Raw genomic sequence first — 22358 nt, 5'->3', positions numbered from 1 at the left:
TTTAAGATAGTGTTATCTGCATTTAAAGGATGTTGATAGTGGCATTCTCTGAACATAGACAGGGATGAAGATTTCTGTTTACTCGCTGGTCCATCAATTCAATTCTCAGGAGAAAAGGAATAATTTGCACTTGCAAGTGGATGAATGTCAGTTATTGAATATGTGTAAGAAACAACTACAACAAATAAGAATACATTCAAAAATTGGTGTGTGTGTGTGTGTGTGTGTGTGTGTGTGTGTGTGTGTGTGTGTGTGTATTTGGGTTTTTTGTTTGTTTTGTTTTGTTTTGAAAGCTGTGGGAGTCTTTAGCAACAACTTGATTGTGGCATTAACATTAACGTCTTTTTATAAAATGGCCAGCTAATTCTTGCTTCTTTCAAGCTGTTGAAAATAAAATACAGTTCCTTCCTTACTATTAGCTTCTAATTAAGTTTCAAACTCAAGCTTTAAAAAAAAATAAGCTGGGCTTGGCGGCACACATCTATAATCCCAGCACTCAGGGTGGCAGAGGCAGGCATATCTCTGTGAATCTGAAGCTAGCCTGATCTACAAAGCTAGTGCAGGACAGCCAAGGCTGTACAGAGAAACACTGTCTCAAAAACAAAAACAAAACAAAAACAAAAACAAAAAACCCAGCCAACCAACCAACAACAAAAAACCCATATTTTTTCTTTTTTTAAAATTAATTCATTCATATAAACCCCATATTTTAAGAGGAAGAAAGATTAAGTAGTCTGTTCATTGCTATGGACCTCAGGCTTATAATCCTTTGCATACAAATGTGTGTGTGTGTGTGTGTGTGTGTGTGCGCGCACACACACACACACATGCACATATGCACAAGAGAAACCATTAGTTTCTCTAGCCTCACCCAAGAGTGTAGAGATTCTCAGACTGAAATAATAGCTACTTTGCTTCATACAGAGAATAGGACTCATAATTGAGAAGCTGGGGAAATTTTAGCTAGGCTGACAAGGCATGTTGTTTCCTACAAATTGAAATGATGGGAGCTAGGTAGACATGAAGACAAACACCATGCAGGTTGACACATCTATTTGTGACCACATAACTTTAGATGCACAGAGATTCAAGCTTTAATGTTGCCTCAGGTAAACTCTCCATCTGGTATTACCACTGTGTCTTAGGAATTTATAGGGAAATGAGAAATAGAGTCCTACCAAATGCAATTTTCCAGTGAAAACTCACAATGGACATGATATCTAACTGGCAGGTGGGTCGATGTACAATAATTTTCTGAGCCCTGACAGGCTGTTCCTGTTTCTCCTTAATGTGACATTCTTACAAACAGAAAGGGAGGCATCACCTGGACGTCTGTGTCCTTTTGTTCACCTATCCATGCTTGTGAGCATTAGTGTTTTGTTTGTTCAAAGAAACATTTCCATGAGAACATAAGTTCTAAAGGGCCATGCCTCTGAGAAGGCACATTGCATGAGTTGCTCTGTAGAGTGTCCAGGTGGCCAGCACACCAGACCTCCTGTATTTGTGCTACAGTAAATGGAAGCTGTCAGCTGATTCTCAGTCATCATTCCACATCTACTGTTGTGCTGGACTTTGGAAGAACTTTGGTTATTTTTTTTTAATATTCTCTTCTTCCCCCATGTCAATACTGTAAAGTCATAGATACATAGACTATGAAAGTATCTCAAAGGGAATATAATCTATCATAATACCTGGTATGTCAGATCATTTTATGACACCTTAAGAGATAGAACATGCCAAGATAATAAAACAATGAAACAACGAAAGCCATTTAATAAATACTCAGGACAGGGTGTTCTCATCTTCTACCATGGCTTTAGCTGTTAGGGATGAAAATGTTCTAAAGCTGAGCAGCCATGGGCTGACTTGGGATTTCTGCCCAATGTTCCAGGTCTACATAATTTTAGAATTATATAATTAGAAGGACGTCCAGATATTTCTTTTTCTAGCCATTCTAAGTTTCCATGAGTATATGAATATGCAACTCAAGAAAATATTACCAGCTTTCTACTTGTCCCATACATATTCACTGACTGCACTATGTAGGGCCTGGGATTCTCTGGTGAACAGGGCAACGTGCATGCAAGCTTGCATTCTGTGTGTGGACATCAAACTACGAGTTTTAGCAGCATCACTGGAATGGAAATTTCTGCTCCCTTATTCTCTCTGTAGTTTTAAAAACTGATGGGACTGATGGGTACATTTATACTCTCTAAATTCATTCATGGGCATTATCTTTTGTAGTGAATAACCATTGTATTCTTTTTAGTATGTATTCATTTTTGTATGTGGAAACTTCCTTACTAAAAGAAGTAGTTGAAATGAAATGGTAATTAATTCAGTCTCCTTTTTCTTCTCTTAACTATGCTGTCTAAAATCATATAATCTGTTTCTAGGCCAGTTTGTCTTTCACCTTAAATCACACTGATTGACAGGTCTTTTTTTTTTTTTTTAAAGGAAACTATGATTGAAATTGAACACAGTATTTAAGATATGGGAGAAGGATTACTTCCTTCCTTGTTTTTGCAGTCTATGGACACTTACTAGGCTTTGTGGCGTGATCAGCTTCTGTAGTATTACTGTCGCTGGATAACACTTAAACTTATGATGGACAAGGAATGCAGTTCCTTTTGCCTGAACTCATTATTTCATAATTAATCTTACCCTTTTTTGAAGTGTCCAGTGCTTTCCTTTTTCTTCTCTATTATATGTCCTACACTTTTTTTTAACGTTCTTTCACTATTCTGTGTATGGGTATTTTGCCCACATATATTTCTACGTACTGTGCACGTGCTTGATGCCCAAGGTAGCCAGAAGAGGGCAGCGAATCCCTTGCAACTAGAGTCATAGATGGTTGCAAGCCTCCATTGGGATGCTGGGAATTGAACTGGTATGTTATGGAAGAATAATAGTCAGTGGTCTTAAGTAATAAGACATCTCTCCAATCTCTACAGATTCCATTTTTTCAAGATGTTAAATATATATATTTGGCTTGTATTAATCATTTTACACAGTCCCTTCTTTATATTTAAGAAAAAAATCTAGAAGTAGGCCAGTCTACTAAAGTAATGTGAAATATTTTTCAACCTTTGAATTTGCCTAAGATCATTCATTTAATGGTTCTTTTGCATATTTCTTTTTTTTTTTTAACAGTCATAGGGGAGGGGAATAAGGGGAAAATGGGAGGGAGGGAAGAATGGGAGGATACAAGGGATGGGATAACCATTGAGATGTAACAAGAATAAATAAATAAATAAATAAATAAATAAATAAATAAATAAATTTAAAAAAAATTCCATTTTTAATTTGACCCCACCTTATAAATCATGTCCCTGGTCAGAAAGCCAGAACTATCTATCCAAAGGTCTCCTTGACAATGTCACAACACGGAGGGCTATAAAACATAGACGCTGTCCAAAACTGAAAATGGCAAACCAAATCTTTGTGCCTCCTGCACTCTCTACAGTTCTCTTTTGGTTGTTGAAACACCACAGACAATATTTCCCATAATTTATGTATTATGTTTATTCAGATTGTAGATATTTCATCACTAAATCCTGTTGGCTTCACCTCTAAATGTATCTGAAATCGTTTTATTGCTGTGTCTGTTCTCCATAGTCGCCTTTACCCAGATCCATTGCTTTCTTGGCCTTCTGTGATTATCAGTGTCTGTCGTTACCATTCATCTACTTGTGTTTACTTTGAGCTCTGGCAATCTATTCACCACACAGAAGTAAAATTTGTCTTTTAAAGTTTGGATTGCATCATATCCCTCTTATTTCTCTTGAAGACACAGTCCTCCATGACTTCATTATGCCTTAGTTATAAATTCTATTTCTACTTTCCACTTTGCTATCACCGCTGAGTGTCTTTCTACCCAGAGAACAGGTCCATGTCACATTCGGTGTTTCCTCTGTAATAGACCTATCCTATGCATTTTCATATCTTTTTCCTTCCTGTCATTTAAGATCTACATTTATACCACCCAAAGAGGTGGCATTACCTCTTTGGAGTAGTACTTTGTCACTAGCAAATCACTTACATTATCATGACTCATTTCTAACTCTTGTTTTTGTATCAATATATTGGCATATTATTTGTCTCCTCAGATTAACTGCAAGTTTCATTGATGCAAGGGCCTTTTCTTTACTCTCTGCTCTGGAAATATTACTCTGGTGTTATGGCTGAGGACACAGCTAGCTCAGGCACATAGTAAGCATAAAGTACTTAATCAGGGAAATTTATTTAATTTGCTTTCTGTTTTCCCATAATGCCACTACTTGGAGGTCATTCAGAATTTTACTTTCTCCTTGGCTTTTGGCAATCTTACTGACTTCAGTTTCGCATATGGACCTAATATGGCATTCCCAATTTCTTTGTCATGGACATTAAGGAGCTATTGATGTGAGGAGGAGAATCCCGTTGAGATGACATTCAGCAGTTATCTCTGAGGAGAATTTACAAAGAACCAGATTCATTAAAGTTTGGATTGCATCATCTATCTCTTATTTCTCCTGGAGACAAAGAACTCTGTGGCTGCCTTCTGCCTTTGTTATAGATTCTGCTCCTACTTTCCACTCTGATATCACCATTGAGCATCTTTCTGCCCAGAGAACAGGTCCACATTATGCTAGGTTTTCCTCTGTGATATAATTCAATGGATCAATGGTAGGCAGTCCACGCCCAAAGTTCTTATAGAAAGGATGTTAAGATTGTACTGTGAAGGCTTTCATGGGACATGCCCCTTGGGCTAGTATACAGATATAAGTGAGTATATACCATTTGAGTCTTTCTGCTTCTGGGTTAACTCACTCATTATGAACATTTCTAGCTCAATCCATTTGTCCACAAATTTCAGGAATTCCTTGTTTTTAATAGCTGAGTAGTATTCCATAGTGTATATGTACCACAGTTTCTTGATACCCTATGAGCATATACAGGGGGAGGAAATCCCCCTTAGGACCAGTCATAGGGGAGGCGAATAAGGGGAAAATGGGAGGGAGGGAAGAATGGGAGGATACAAGAGATGGGATAACCATTGAGATGTAACAAGAATAAATTAATAATAAAAAAAAAGATTGTACTGTGTCTCCTGGTGTTTCTCTCAGCCTAAAATAGACAAAGGTTAAAAATCACTCTTCTCAGGATGGACCCACATGGCCGGTCATGTATGGGCTTCCAAGTGTCTCCTACATTAGAACTGAAGGTCCTTGGAGCCCATGCTCACTCAGCCTCTGAGCCCTTGCTCTCGTTAGTCTATACCATCATTGACCTCCTCTTGTATAGGCTAACTGTCCTTCCTGGATAGTCTTTAGGTATCTCATGACTCCCTTCCTCGCTCTGGTCTGTGAACCAGATCCCTGAGTGGAGATTATTCATACTTCAGGGCTTCAGTCTTCTGCAGTTCCTCTCTCTATTTACACTTAGCCTTGTCCCGAAGCTTCCATCTTGATGGGAAGCATGATGTGACCTCGTCATCTGATTTGTGGCATCTTCTCTTTGTATAAAGTAAAAATAGCTGTCCAACACCTAGCTGGTGAACATATAAGAAGAGGGCGCCATTCATCTGGAGAAATATGTGGCATTCACTGAGGTTGGCTTTGCATGTGTTGCTAACTCATCTCCATCAGAGAGGAAATTCTCGATGAAGCAAGTGAAGAGGCCTTGAACTCATGTTGGCATTATTATATGGAGACAGAGTAAACTGTTTAGAGTCAAATCAATAAGTAGGCTTGAAAAATAGAAGCCATAAAACCTAAGATACTTTTCCTTAACTCCTGGAACTTCCAGATGACTAGTTAGTGGCCAAGAGAAGCTCTGAAACTACCTTATTATTGTAGGGAATTCTAAAATACAAAAGCAAGGAAGTTAGAATCAGGTTCTTTTCACAGAAGTTCAGATCTTTCCATCTTCCTGCACATTAGCTTAATTTTCAACATAATTTAAAAATATCTAAGTTAACTGAGCCCTTAAAAATCCAAGGTGTTGGATGCTTATAGTTATCACGACAGCCTGATCACTTTTCTTTTATGACTGTGGATCAAGATGTACCATAAACCTAAGCATTGTTGTCAGAATGTCTATCCTAGATGACTTAAAAGATTGTCCTCAGTACTATTTTTGATCTGCATATTTGGAAAGAATAATAAGATAGGAACACCAAGGGAGTAACAGCACAATGGAGATATTAAAAAATGACCAGAGAAGGGATGGAATGGCTTACTGTTAATGGAAGAGATGATTCCTAAAACCAATATACAGAAGTCAATAAAAATCATCCTGGAAAATTTCAGTGGATGAACTAAAAGAGGGGCTTTTCCACTCTTTCCTTTTTCATGCATTATCCTTTAACATTTCCATAGCCTTGGTAAGTATTCCGGCTATGAAGATGAATGGAACAGTCCTTGACCTCAAAAAGCTCACAGTTAAGTAAGAGTCTGACACATTTTTTGAAATGATATATAATATAAAGGAAGAAGGATGTAACAAAGATACATATGCAAGGTGTTAAGGGTCAATTGAAGAATAAATTGAGCATATTCCCTAACCTCTGAGAGCTTAACATCCTGAATATAGGAGAAGGCCCGGATATGGAATGGGTTCAGATCTTAAATTTTGTACATAAAGAAGACTTAGGACCCTGACAGGGCAAGAAGGATCCTGGAGGATTAAGAAGCCAAGCACACTCCTTTAGGCTGTATACTCTGCTTAAATCAAGATGTAGGCAGGTACTCCATAGCATCAAGAAAGAGAAGCAAGCAAGTACACGGAATCGCTGCAGTCCCTCACTAGACTTACCCTTTAAAGAAAAGCATGTGCTGCAGCACAAAGACCAGGTCTCTCTGTTAGTTTTGGACAAAAGATGGAACAGGACATCTCAGGGCAGTTCAGACTCTCACTAGCCATGCCTTCAAGCCCTTTAAAAGACACTGAAGAGGTGGAATAATCCCAACATCCTTTTTTTTTTTTTTAAGCTTGATCTGAAAGACACCTGCATACCCTTTTTATGAGCACATCACACTACTCAGTTTATCTGTCAGGATAAACTCCTGGGGAGGAGTTGATTGTGCTATAAATTTAACCCTTGGTTTCACTCTTAGTATTTGAAATGTGCCACTCCATCCACTGAGCCTTTGTGTGTGTGTGTGTGTGTGTGTGTGTGTGTGTGTGTGTGTGTGTGTGTGTGTGTATTTCCTCTATTCTAACATGCTAAACTATTTCTGAAGGTCTGATGCCATTTCTGGCTGTTCTGGGAAAAGAAAGCTTGATCAAATCTCATAATATAGGGAAATGTTGATGACTAAGTACTGATAATACAAATTGCCAGATAGTGAAATACGGAGGAAACTCTAATAACTAACATATGGTTGTCAAAGATTGTGACTTGATTTTCAGCTGTGTCTTCCATGTATTTGTTTCTACCTCAGGGTGAGTTTTGATGAGGGCCACTCCTGGGACAAGTATGGTTTCACATTGCTGCCTCTTTTCGTGGATGGGGCGTTGGTGGAGGCAGGAGTAGAGACCCACATCATGACGTGAGTACTTCCTTACTGTTACAGAGAAGAGGCTGAAGACCTTAGTTCTCCTTCATTTATAGACTCTGTACTTCCCTGGGGAATAGAACAAGAAATAATTTCTTCTTAGGGCCAGAGTCTTCTCATCTAAGAAATGGAAATATTTATCTTTGCACCCACCACCCACATAGTCACTGACAGAATCAGAAGCCAGTATCCTAATAGGTCAGTGAAATTTTTAAACAGAATTTAAACACAGAGACACATCCTCCTTACCTCAAACTCAACAACATAGAAAATTAAGTCTGTGAAGTGTTTGAGAGATTTGGCATACACACATGCGTGTCTGCTCAGGGTCCAACTGGGACCTCCTAGCCTGATACTCCGGTCAGTGAAAGACCAGATGCCAACCCTATAGAGAACTGCTACAGGTCAACCCAGATAGGAGGCGGAACACATCCACAACTAATATCTTTAAGCTGGACTTGTATTACTGTAAAGCTTTTCTGGGAACATTTGTTGTGCAGTATAAATAAAGGTTTCCTTCAGAGCTTGTTGCTCAGGGAAAAAAACAAAACAACAACAACAACAACAAAAAACATTTTAGGATATGGGATGACTTTCCCAAATTATTCTCCATCCTTCACTTTAGGCGTAAAACAGAAAGTTTCTGTCTTTGTAGTATTTTCCCTCTGTGACGCAGTACAAAGGCTCTGGTTGTAAGTTCAACCAGCATGAGCACTCACATTTAAGAGGCTGTATGAGCTAAGCCCTGATTGTGTTTAAGCTAGGTTTCATTGCTTTTTCAGATCAAGTCTGCTTTGGCCTAGGACCTTGGCCAATGGTTCCAAGTTCAACTATTCTGCATTTTCATTTTTATTCTTTGTCAAGACACTTGCCTTGTTCTACTTCTCTTTATCTCATATCCTGATGTATTCTGCATGATATTTTGTGAGATCTATTTGACCTTTGTGTATTCTTCTATTGGCCATGGCTTTGAGCAATACCACCAGCACCGTAATCTCTCCTTGGCCTGATATTCTCTTGACTGTTTATATGTTAATAACTGTCCCCTCCCTGTGGAGTATGAGCATATCCCATAGATATGATGGGAGATTGAGCTCAGGGCCAAACCACTTACAAGGGACTAGATAGTATTCTGTCATCCTTCTTTCCAAAAGGATGTACAGGAGCTCAGTAGAGCTTCTGTATCTCTGATTTCTTGCACAAAAAGATATGCAGCTTGGGTGTTTCATATAAGAGATGGGGATTGAAAAACATACTTGTCTCATAGAATTAAGATGGGTTTTAGAAGCATTCATCAAAAAAAAATTAAGCAATTTTGGGTTCTTGCTTTAAAAACTTTAAATTTTATTTATTATTTGAGAACTTTATACTTGAACATGTGTTTTAATCATAGCCATTTCTTGCTCCTCTCCTCTAAGTTTTACAAAATCCCTCTATATACATTTTTCCCAACTTCATGTCTTATACTTTTTCTCTTGTTTTTTTTAAACATAGTTCACTGAGTCTAATTGGTACAGTTTCTATGTCTGTGGGTATAAAGCTGCCCACTGGTGAATAGGCAAGCTACCAGGAGCCATCTCACTGAAGAAAACTGACCCTCCCCCCACTAGCAGCTTGTCTACTGCCTTGTAGTTGCAGTGGCGCTGTGTCTTAGTTTGGGTTTTGTTGTTGTGGAGAGACATCATGGCCATAGCAACTCTTATAAAGGAAAACATTTCATTGGAGCTGGCTTATAGTTCAGAGGCTTAGTATATTATCTTCACGGTGGGAAGCATGGGGGCACACATGGTGCTGGAGAGGTAGCTGAGAATTCCATAGCAAAAAGAGATTGGGTATCACACTGAGTATAGCTTGACCATAGGAGAACACAGTGATAAACTTGCTCCAACAAGGTCACACCAACTCCAACAAGGCTGCTCCCCATGGACCAAGCATCTAAACACATGAATCTATGGCGGCCATTCTTATTCAAACCACCACAGGCTGTGAGTTCCTCCTCTATTTATTCTGGAATGTCAACTGGGTTGATTTTGTGGTAGTGTTGTATAGGCTGTAACAGCTCTTTAGAATCCATGAGTCCAGAAGTCCTGTCACGTTTCGATGACACAAATTCTAATAGCCTTTCCAGTCCTCTGGCTCTTACAATATTTCTAGTACATTCCTACTCTCCTCTTCAATGATGTAACCTGAGAATTGGGTCTGCATGTGTGGGGGTGGCAGGGGGTGAGGGGGTGAAGGGATGGTGTAGATATCTTATTGGGGATGAGCATTCCATAGTATCTTATTTTATTCACTTTGACCTATTATCTTCACTGTATTAGCCTTTTCCCTTCAAAAAAAGAAAGGTAATCTCTGGGTAAAAAAAAAGTATTTGAAGGAATTTGGATACTATATCAACTTAGTAAACTCATAGTAGTTTTCCTGTGAGGTTTTCCTGTGATCTGTCTTTTCAAGAGTTCTTGGCTAGGTTTACATAACTAGGTATAAGTTCCCTTTGATTTTGTAGTCCTTAGATCTAATCAGAGAGCTGTTGACAGCAGCTAGGACATTTTTGCCACTATTGAACAGATGAGCATATCTTGACAGGCCATTCATTACTGTAGTGTGCAGGGCTCATATCTGGGTAGGAATTTTTACTTTGGAAGTCTGGAACTTTGAGTTCTTATCATCAGGAAAGAGGATCCTAGATCAGTACTGGCTTGATTTCTCCAAGACCTATGGCTGAAATGAAGCGTTTAAATGTGCAGAAGTAGCAAAATATGCTGAGCAAGGTAACGTATACTCAGAAAGCAAACAACATGTGTTCTCTATTACATGTGGGTTTAGCTTTGAAGTTTTCAGTTTATGTGTACACTTGGAGTATCCATAGATGTTAGAAAACCAGAAAGAGGTCATTAAAGGAGGGGAGGAAGAGGAAGAGCTGAAGGAGGATGGAGATAATAGGATACTAGTATGAGTAAGGGAAAGGGATAATTTAAGAGGTAAGATTTAAGTTGAAGAGAGATGGAGGGTAAGCCAGAGGGATGGTGTAAGATGAGCAACACTAAGTTTACTTGAAAAGGCCATATGAAATCCTGCTGTTTTCTAAGCTATCTAAAAAACAAATTATATATTTAAATCTTAGTTTTAGATAGTGATGATGCTCCTCTCAGAAGCCATAGTTGACCAAACAAAGGCATAGTGCCAGACATGGGCTAACTCTGAGTTAGTGGTGGGTGGGTGGGTGGTGGTGGGGAAGAGTGCCAGAGATTCCAAAAGCAATACAGTCTATATTACTTGAGGTTTCCCACCAGAACTTAAGGAAAAGAACCTACTGCTGTTTTTCATTTTTATTAAATAAGAATTTCTCATGTGTGGGAATAATGCAGAATTCTGGGATGTTTATAGCAGGAGAGGAGGCCTGGAGGGAGTACCATGAGGCTCTATCTCTTTTCACCTCAGATTTGAAAAGACTTTATACCTAATTGGTTTACTGAACCTAACTAGTATTTTAATTTCACAGACTGAAACATAATTCAAAAGTTATATCTTCCTTGGAATTCTGAAAATAAAGAGTAGGTTTGAGGATAAGGGTTCTACCCATTGCCATTGAACCTTATAATGAAAAAAGGCATTTGAATTCTGTGAGCTCACTCACTGTTAGCTCGGTGTAACTTAATGACGGCCACTGAGAAAAGGACTACAGTGCACTACTGACTTTTCTTCTTGATATGGAGAATTTATATGTTTAATAATTCAGTCATTTAAAAACACTTCAGGGGTCTAATATATGTCAGATCCTTTTGGATCTTAGAAGATAAAAAGATGGATGTAATATTTTCCCTTTAAGATCTCAGGGCAAAGTTCTGAGAGTAAGTGTAGACACACTAGTCATCAGAGGGCACTGGATTCTAAGCCAGGAAATGAGCATAAGGACGTGGAGACTTCAACACACACACACACACACACACACACACACACACACACACACACACACAGAGAGAGAGAGAGAGAGAGAGAGAGAGAGAGAGAGAGAGAGAGAGAGAAAGAGAGAGAGAGAGAGGCGTAATGTTCCTAAGAAGGAAGACATTGTATTTTATATCTCTTGAGTATTAATTCTATTAATCAGTTTTGTACAAACACACTCTTCAGCCATGTGTACTTATATGGGTGAATGAGTTATTTAATGTATGAGTGAGCAAATAATCTGAGTCACAAGAATCAGAATAATCCTATGAGTCTCACCCATAGCCTTGGGATTTTTTTTAGAATTATTAAATCAATTGTATATCCCTGGGAATTCCGTCATTCAAAGATTAGAGTCAAGCTATTGGTAGTTATGTGCTTGGCAATTGGATTGGAATTGAACTGGGTCTGTCTTCTCTGTGAGAAGGGTTGTGTGCATGAAAACAATAAAACACCAGCAGAGTGGCATGAGGTGTCAGCAGGGCAGCCAATGAAGGAGAGCACTATGGAGAATGGCTCCTGATTCTCTCCTGTGAGAATCTGCCCAGTTCCACACCATACATCTGCTGGGAAGTCTGCATAGGAGGGACAGGAAAGCCCTTAGCTTGGAGGGCTGTGATTGGCCTGCCTTGATTGCTCTTTTTTTCTATTGCTATTTCAAATGTTATTATTTCAGTGTCTCCCTGGTAACCTTGACAGCAGCCATCTAGTCTAGCCTAATTCACAATGAAAAGTGACCATTCTCATTACTTAAGGCTGAGAACACACTGCATGATTGGCATGCCAGAGTGCCTATTGTGGTCTCCCAACAGAGGCTCTTAAGGTGATAAGGTGCCTGTGGATATTGGAGCACTTGGCTCCTTATGGTCCACTACTTTTATGAAAGGTTGTTTGTCCTCCAAAATAACACTTCAAGGGGAACTCTTTTTCTTTTTGCTCAGATAAAGAATCAGATGGAAAAGCTTCTTCCCTGACATCTTCAATGCAGTATTTGATTTTCTTTACTAATATGAAAATTTGGAACTGATTGGCTGTGATTTAGCTGATCTTTTACAGGGACTGCAGAGGACTAGGCTGCATCTCAGGGGGAAAAAAGATATCTAAGGCAAAGCAGTAGTAGAATATCGCTTGAAAAAGGCAGCTACTTCTAGGACCAGGCAGAAAAAGTACCTGAGGAGATTCTAGCCCAACCCTCAAGAATCCAGCAAAGATTTGCAGCCAGTTTTCTTGTAACTCTCATCTTCTCTGGGCCGGGTGTTGCCATGAGGTACTTCCTCCCAGGTAATTCTGCTGGACTCTCCCAGCATCCCTGCAGTGTAGACAGGATGATCATATCTCAGCAGATGAGGAGGCCAAAGCTCAGAGCAATGTGCAATACTGACAACATAAGAGCAAAGACTGTAACCTCAAACTGAGGAAGGTACTAGAAACTTCAAAGGTGTGTCCAATAATGAACCACTGGGGTTTGTAAGAAAGTGTCAGGGTTCTAATGACTTATTAAGAGTTGATGAGGGCCCCTTTGTGCTCCCCCCTTTCTAAGCCGAAGAAGACTGGTCCCAGAATTTTAATCCACAGTATGTGTGAAAACGAATATGATGAAAACATGAAAGAATGAAGGACTAATTAAAAGGCAAGATGTGAGGCAAATTGTACTTGCAATTGGATATCATCAAACAAGAGATGAAAGGCAGAATAGTTACAAAGGCCTTCCTGGCCGTACAGAGAAGAAGAAGTCATTACAGGTGGGTTGCAGGCTCTGGGCAAACAGGGAAGGGTAAGAATGTGCTTGGCCTGTCAAAGAGAGGCTGGGAAGTAGAGAAGGCTACAAATGCGTCTGCAAATTGGCTAGACTCCACTGCCGTGCTGGCTCCCTTTGTAAATCCCACTCTAATTGGCACAAATCTCGGATCCATTGTTCTACTAGCAGAACTAATAGCCAAAGTGAAGGGGAGAGATAACATTTTGCCTAGAAAATTATGCAAACCCCAAAGCTGCAGAGGGTTGAATAGAAGCAGAGGCCTCCTTAGCACTTCGGAGCCTGCAGCCACATACTCAGCGGGGAAACACACTCTTAAGTATATAGAGCCTGAGTAGGTGTAGAGGTCCAGCTCTCAGCTGTAAATGCATTGTTAGCATCTAGTAACCGCATCCGATAAAGTCTCTGGAAATGAACCAGAGCTGTTCCCATTGATCTGTTTTTCAATTTTCTGTTTGCTGGAAGAGCCTGATTTTACTTTGCCCAAAGTAATTCATTGGAGTCGTCGGCAAATCCAGCGAAAGCCCTCAGTCATAGCTTTTCACACTGTGTGGCTTGAGTCCCAGCCTTCAGTTTATCAGCAGACTTCTTTCTACTCAAGGACCTAACTTTCATTTGGGGTGAGGGACTCAGGACCTGAATGCTAGGGTGCAGGGCTTCTGTTTCACACTGGCTTGTGCTGGGCCTTGGCAACAAGCTGAAAAGAGCACAGTTCTTCTAGCCGACAGATTTCCTTGTGGGCTTCAAAGGGTTCAAGGAAGAGATTGATCCTGGATATTAAAAGTCTATCTTGAAGGACTGCACTTAAGCACTTACCACTCACATGAGGTCTCTTTGCAGTCCAATTTCCTCACCTGGATATGAGGATGAAAAGAAACAACCCTAGCAAAAGGCATTAGCGAGATTCGCAGTCCTTTGAGGTGGCTCAGTTGCCAAAGTACTCACTTTGCAAGAACAAAGACCTGGATTTGATTTTTAGAACCCATATAAATAGCCATGCAGGGGAGTGTGCACATATAATCACAGAATGTGCATACATGTAAGAGATGCTGATAAAGGAGACTCCTTGGGGTCACTGGCTAGCCAGCCTAGTCTACTTGGGTATTTAAAACTAAACAGGAGACCCTGTCTTAAAGTACAAAAACCTAAAAGGTTGTTGAATCTGAGGAATGGCACCTGAGTTTTTTCTCCATGTGTACACACACACACAGATGGTTTTAGTCTCCAAGGTCTAGTAGTCCAATAATGGTCACCTGCAGGGAAAACTTTGGCCAACTAAGTCAAAGACTTTTCTTCAGCCAGTGAAGAATTCAGGCTTTGCTGGCTCTGGTGTTTCTACAGCAACTATTTTGCTGGTCCTGTTCACTTTATGAAGACAGCCACAGACAACAGAGCACAATGGGACTCTGTGGGTGCCAATCAAAACCCACTGTGGAAAAAAAAATCTACTTCCAAACTGTTTTCATGGGCCATAAAATACATTTGTTTTTACTCATTTTCTCCTTTCTTTCTTTCTTTCTTTCTTTCTTTCTTTCTTTCTTTCTTTCTTTCTTTCTGAGACAGGGCTTCTCTGTGTAGCCTTGGCTGTACTGGACTCGCTTTGTAGACCAGGCTGGCCTCGAACTCACAATGAGTTCGCCTGCCTCTGCCTCCCACAGTGCTGAGATTATAAGCCTGCTCCACTGAACCTGGCTTGTTTTTACTCTTTTTAACATTTAAAATGTTGTAGGCTAATTAAAATAGGGTGTGATTTGACCTTGAACAAGTATGTACTGGGAACTTCACCCAGGTCGATTCCCTTAAAAAACAGCATCTCGGCTTTTGACAATGTTCTGGTTGTATGAGACTTCTCCCTGAGAGGCATATGAACTATACAGGCTTGGCCTCTCCCTTGTGGTGTTTTTGAGAAGTACCTGAATTTGTTCTTCATCAATGCACTAATGTATTCATAGATTTGTAATTCAATGGTTCATTAGAAGGTGAGGGAATATAAGAAGAGGCGCCTCATTGGATGCAACAGGACCCAAGTGCATGTCATAGCATAGAAGAGACCCTGCCCCTGGCCCTTGCTTGTTCCACTGTGGTCCGTTAGGAAATGAATGACTTTACCCACCCACCACACCCTTCTTCCATGCTTCACTTTTTGCCTCAAAATTATTGAACCAGCTGTAGACTGGAGACTCTGCAACCAGGAGCCAAAACAACTCTCTCTTCCCTAACACCATTTCACTCAGTTGACTTAGTGTCAAAAAGTGTAATTAATCAAACACCTTCTCTGCCGCTAAATCATTTCTTGAAATGTGTCTCCTTACACCATATTGAAAACATGTTTTCCTAAGATGACTGAGAATGTGCCTCATTTCTTTCTGAAAATCTTACTGAAGTATACATTATATACTGAGATTTGCACACATTTCATATATGCATTATGATGGCTATAGCATATCCATAACCTACAAAAAAACATGCTCTATGGATTTGCAGGGAAGAATATTTAAGGCGAGATCTACTCTCTTGACATAATATAAAGTACAAAAAAAGACCATTCGCTAACCCTAAGCACTCTGTGTGCATGTTGTATTACGTGGGCTTCGAGAACTCAGTCATCCTCCATAACTGAAACTTGATATTTATACACATTGAACAACTCCATTCTCTTCCACCCAATCTGTGGCATCCACCCTTTTGCTCCCTGTTTTATGGACCATACCTGTTGTGAATGGCGCTGTGAGGAACCAGTTCTCAGTGATGGACCTTTTCACTTAACACAATGCCACCCAGGGGCTTAGAGTATTGTCATAAAAAGCATATTTGTCCTCAAAATAGAGGTTTTGTCTTTTCTTCTTTTGCCTTTACCTGATTTTTTTTGAGACATTTTTCTCTTTGGACCAGACTGTCCTGACCTAGGAGTTACTATGGAGCCAAAGTTGTCTTGAACTCATGGGACTACTTCAGCTTTAGGATCTCAAATTCTGGGATTACAAGCAGAGGCCACCACACTTATTCAAACGCCTTACACCTAAGACTTCGAAGCATTGAACCCATATAAGGAGAGTCTAAATGCATGCTAGGATCACATGGCAAACACCTCAGCTGCAACCTGCTATTGCTTATTTTGCCTCTTACTCCAGAAGACTCATTTCAGCAACACGGTCCTATGAGGTTGCTCTCCTGGCTGGGGTAAGAGGATTTAGAATTTGGATTCCATATCTATAATTCATAACTAATTTATATTTTTTCAACTTCGTTTTACAAATACAGAAAAGCATAGAGATTAGAGCCTAAGGACGTCTTGTCTTCGTTTGTCACTTGAAAGTGATGCAAATTACCCTGTTGTCACCTGGGAGGAGAGCTGACCTAATTATTGCCTATTTGGACCCATTCTACTTCCTTCTTCCATTGATGCTTCTAGAGCAAGGGTTGAAACTTTTTATACTTAACTATATACATGATATCGACTTGTTTTTTAAACTTTTTGGCAATTTTTGGGAATGTGACCCAAGATTGTTTTTTATATTGAAGTGTATAAATCAAATAGGTAATAACAGTGACTTCTATGCTTATTTCAGTTACTAATGCCTGACTTAGGGCCTGTCCAAATGGTCCAGGCATTTTTCATGCTAAATGACATTTTGCCATCAAATAAATATGCACAGTATATCCACTCTACTATTGATAGACATTTATGTTGCTTCTGGTATTGTCCTTTTGCAAACAGTACCTAACCTTTGCACATGCCTCCAGGTAAATTAACGGAAGACATTTTCTGATCCACACACAAATTAAAAGGTAAGATTGCTGAGTCACAGTTACTAGTAATGCACTGTTAGTGTATACTAAGAATGCAACAATGATTTTTGTAGAGCATTCGAATCGTTTTTTTCATATTTATTGTGAGAGGCTTTTTCAGCCTGAGAGATGCAGGTTTGCAATAATCTTAACACCCTCCCCCACAGCCCTGAGCATGATTGTGCATATGCACTACTGGTGCTCTGCAGATGCACAGTGCACAGTGAGATTTACCTGGAGAATGTGTAAGAGCAGGGGTTGGGTTTCCACACAGTTTTGATTCTACTGTTGTTTTATTTGGTTCAGGGTTGGACACAAGAAGTGAACATAATGACACAGAGAATAACAGCTGCTCTCTTTGCATTTCTCTCTCAGGGCTTTTCCTAACTCTGTGTCTTTTCTCCTCTGTCCTTCCTTACAGTGTCTCCCTGGGCTCCTGACTTAGCTTTTTATAAAACGTTCGTAGACTACATTTTTCTCAGTCACTATTATGGACTTTACTCATTCAAATTTACATAAAGAGTTATTTGTGAGAAAAGAATAAAAGGTGTCTGCTCAGTTGTTTCCTTTAACTCATGTTTTCAAATCTGGCTTTATAATTTTTTTCAATTTAAACTTTTTTGAGTACAGCATTTACATCATTTCCACCCTCTGTCTCCTCCCCAAGTGCCCCTCGTTCCCCTCAAATTCATGACATTTTCTTGTGCTTTATTACTTTGCTGTGTCAGGTCAATAGTTTTATCTTCCTTTCTCAATTTGTCTTTCCCTCTATCTTCCTCTCCATTTCTATTTTCAAGGCTTTTAATCCCCCTCTTTCCACCATCTCACCGATACTGTATACGAAACCAGCACAGACTCGGCTTGCAGGGCTTTTACTGTTGATCCCCTGCCTGTTTCTATTAAGATCTAGTTCCTGTCTCACTTTGGCTCAATACAATTTCCCTTGTAGCTGCTGACCTCCGCTACCACTAATCCCATCTACACCCTAATGGGAAAACAGTCAGGTGGCCTGGATGTACACCAACAGCCGAGCTGCTGCCTGAAGATTCGTAAGCCAGCAGCTGGTGCCCACTGATGGCGGGCCTTCCCAGAACACCATTCATTTTGGATTTGAAAGTCCGTTCTTATCTGTTTCCCTCACAGAGACACGGGAGGCAGCATTATTCAGGAAGGAGGCAAGAAGACACATGGGGATCCAGGCCTTCCTGAGAGAACTGAACTCTTAGAGGACATTTAACAGGGCGCACAACATTGCTGTTCTTGCAAGAACACTTGTTATTGCTTTATTTGACTAGGTCCATTGATAGCCAACTATTAGTAAATCAGTGGTTTGAGTTAGTTCTAGAGGCAAGTTAGGATGTAAGTAGTCAATCCTCTATTGAGTGGAAGTTTGTATTCTCACAGCTCTTTTATCCCCAGTGAAGAAAGTTCAACATCTGCAGCATATGTTGTGTCTGTTTTCTGAGTTTTTATGATGGCAGTGGCCATGGTGGTGGTAGTGTGGATCTCTGTGTATGTCAGGGGTAGGGGTAGGGGTATGGAGAGAAGGCATAGACAGAGACAGAAAAAGAATAAGACAAACAGACAGAAAGTTAGATAGAAGGGTGTTTAGTCATTGCCATGGGCCTCAGAACACTTCTGCCCTCTGAAGATTCCAGCCCTGATTGTGGTTTCTGGTAATCACTTATGTCTTAGAATGTGAAAGGACAATACTGTAAATAAATGGAAAAAAATATCACATAGTATTGAAAACAGTGCTCTCAGTGGGGATTTATATTCTCATCTATAGATTTTTATATTTTTCAAGTGCTTATATAATGAGAACATGTTCTTCATAATGAACAAAAGGAAAGTCATTTATCAAGCTATGCGTGTCGCATCATCTAGGTAGTCAAAGGGAAGAGCTACTTTTTTTTTTATTATTAATTTATTCTTATTACATCTCAATGGTTATCCCATCCCTTGTATCCTCCCATTCTTCCCTCCCTCCCATTTTCCCCTTATTCCCCTCCCCTATGACAGTTCCTGAGGGGGATTACCTCCCCCTCTATATGATCATAGGGTATCAAGTCTCTTCTTGGTAACCTGCTGTCCTTCCTCTGAGTGCCATCAGGTCTCCCCATCCAGGGGACATGGTCAGAGGTGAGGCACCAGAGTGTGTGAGAACGTAATATCCCACTCTCCACTTTACTGTGGAGAGTGTTCTGTCCATTGTCTAGATCTGGGTAGGGGTTTAAGGTTTACCGCCTGTATTGTCCTTGTCTGGTGCCTAGTTTGAGTGGGACCCCTGTGCCCAAATCTGCCTATCATAATGTTCTACTTGTAGGCTCCTAGGACCCTCTGGGTCCTTCTACTTTGCCTTTCTCTCATGAATCTCACATCTAGAGTCCCACTAGAATGTCCTCTCCTCTGTCTCTGTTTCCTGGTAAGTGAAGGCTTTCGTGGGACATGCCCGTTGGGCTAATATGCAGATATAAGTGAATATATACCATTTGAGTCTTTCTGCTTCTGAGTTAACTCACTCATTATGATCATTTCTAGCTCAATCCATTTATCCACAAATTTTGGGAATTCCTTGTTTTTAATAGCTGAATAGTATTCCATAGTGTATATGTACCACAGTTTCTTTATCCATTCTTCTAGTGAGGGACACTTAGGCTGTTTCCATGTTCTGGCTATTATGAATAGGGCTGCTATGAACATGGTTGAGCAAATTTTCTTGCTGTGTGCTGGAGCATCTTCTGGGTATATTCCAAGGAGTGGAATAGCTGGGTCCTGAGGAAGCCCTATTCCCATTTTTCTGAGATAGCACCAGATAGATTTCCAAAGTGGTTGTACTAGTTTGCATTCCCACCAGCAATGAAGGAGTGTTCCTCTCTCCCCACATCCTCGCCAGCATGTGGTGTCGCTTGAATTTTTGATCTTAGCCATTCTGATGGGTGTAAGATGGAATCTCAGCGTTGTTTTGATTTGCATTTCCCTGATGATTAAGGAGGTTGAGCATTTCTTTAAGTGTTTCTCAGCCATTTGATATTCCTCTGTTGAGAATTCTCTGTTTAGTTCCATGCCCCATTTCTCGATTGGGTTATTTGGTTTGGTGGTATTTAATTTCTTGAGTTCTTTATATATTTTGGATATTAGACCTTTGTCAGATGTGGGGTTAGTGAAGATCTTTTCCCAGTCTGTAGACTGTCGCTTTGTACTCTTTACGGTGTCCTCTGCCTTACAGAAGCTTTTCAGCCTCATGAGGTCCCATTTATTAATTGTTGACATTAATGCCTGGGCTGTTGGTGTTCTGTTCAGGAAGTTGTCTCCTGTGCCAATATGTTCCAGGCTGGAAGAGCTACTTTTTCATCAGTGCTAGGGATCTTGTAGTTTATCCTTACACTTGATCATGTGACTCAAAGGAAGGGACTATCTCACCTATCCACCATCACCAACCTGTGCTAAGCATTGCCTGGAGTCACTTAGCACTGCATAATTTCAGATAAACATTCAGCTGGCAGCCAATAAAAGATAAGAATGGAAAATGGACCAATCCTACTCATAAAATACAAATTCAGGAAACCGCTAGATAGCACCTTCTGATGAAGCAGTGCTCTAAATAATTTCTTCAAGGTCATCTGGTTAATTTATGCTGCATTTGAAAGTTATTGTATATTTTAAAAATTAATGAAAGATTTAATTATGGCAGGGTTGCTGGTGACCTTTTGTGCAATGACTTCTTCATAAATCTGCAGGCATTTCAGAACTGTTTTCTGGGTTTCTAATAATTTGCTCTCAAATTAATGACATGCAGGCAGAGGGAGAAGTCAAGGCTGGGTAACAAGATTGAGTTGGGATTTGTGGTTTCCTAGCTATGGCTAATTCTGAATCCTGGACGGAGGTGGTGGAGAAGATGGTGCGTGACTCACCAGAATCCACAGCAGGTTTAATGATTTACCTAGAAGAATGAGAAATAAATCCAGTGTGTCAATAAAGGAGAAATTGAATGTATGTAGACTGTGTCACTGCAGATTTGGCTCACACTTATTTATATGTGAGTGGCAAGGAATGTCTGGACCAATTGGATACCTCCTGTTCGTCCTGATATGCACAGGGGTTCTTTTAACTTATGAACAAGGGGTCTGCATTTATCCTTCAGTTTTCTGTTGTGCCTGTGAAGCCCAAAGTATACTTCACCAATCTGTGACCTTCACCCTGTGCAATGGCATCGTGAGAACAACTAAGCTGTCTCAAGGGAAGAGTCTCACTTCTCCTAAGACCAGAATACACTCTTGTCTGTGCCTATGTCTATTTGCCCGATCTAACAAGAGTCAAGAGAATGATGGCTCAGGGGAATGCCACGTCTGGGCACATCAACGATCCCATCTTAGAAAAGACTGTACTTTACAGCTGTAGCGGCCAGGCTAGGGTTTGAGACTCTGGGGGCACTCTTAAAAGCAGCAGAGCCTGGGAGAAAAAGCATCTCTTAACTGAAGCCTTCTCAGATTAATAGGAGGCCTGGACACAGTCACACATCCTCACTGCACCCCTCTGGAAGCAGACATCCATGGTGCTACCTTCCTGTGTATCTGTGGCTCAGCCTGAAAGATGGAACTGTTTCCCAAGAAGAGCCTTTAGCGTGGGTAGAGTTAGAGGTCAAGGAGAGGTGGTTTCTAGCTTGTTCTTTTCTTAAGCAGTCCAATGTTTGGTTCAGGCCTTAGTTTCTTGCTAGAATACAAAGGAATTAGGCCAAAGCTTCATCCTTTAAGACTGTTCTGGCCCTAACACTTTATAATCCTATTGGTTCACTTTCATGGCTCAAGGATTCCCAAGTGGACACCAGGCCAATAATGACTGCCATCATTCAGGGTCAAGTGTGTAATTCTCCACTCACTATAGCTTTTAGACCTTGAGACAAATAGGATCATAATTGGGACTTTCTAGTTATAAACGTCCTACAGATTTTTCCTTCCTTCCTTCCTCCAACTGTGCTTTCAAATTTAAAAATTTCATGGTGTTCCTGCCTTTTGTGGCAACAGACTATTCAGAGCTGGAGGTAAGAGCCCCCCCACCCATGCCCAAGCCTGGATGCCAAACTGTGCAGTCAAATGGCTGCTAATGAGTCACAAAGCACTTCAAACCCAGTTCTGGGAACTGTGTGTGAAAAGTGGCAGCCAGTGAGTGCACTTCATTCCTGCCTACCAGTTCTTTCTGTGGTGCATTCTGAGATCACTCCTTAGGTTTTTTGGATGTCAGTTTCCTCTTCTGCTAAATTAGAGTAAATGAGGTATACTCCAAAAGTTTGATGTCTCTTCCCTTTTATTGGCATTATTATTATTATT

At 40.3% G+C, this 22358-nt stretch overlaps 1 protein-coding gene across 1 annotated transcript in view; it reads left to right on the top strand.

Annotated features, from left to right (window-relative positions):
• SORCS3 (sortilin related VPS10 domain containing receptor 3) overlaps nucleotides 1-22358 on the top strand; it is a 613431-nt gene that overhangs the window by 527827 nt on the left and 63246 nt on the right. Inside the window, exon 14 of the mRNA XM_084772036.1 lies at nucleotides 7428-7535. Coding sequence (XP_084628162.1) covers nucleotides 7428-7535 — 108 coding nt within the window. The remainder of the gene's footprint in view (nucleotides 1-7427; nucleotides 7536-22358) is intronic.

Source organism: Acomys minous (assembly GCF_964271855.1).
Source record: "Acomys minous genome assembly, chromosome: 2".
Classification (NCBI taxonomy): Eukaryota; Metazoa; Chordata; class Mammalia; order Rodentia; family Muridae; genus Acomys; species Acomys minous.
This window is presented reverse-complemented; position numbering and strand designations above follow the sequence as displayed.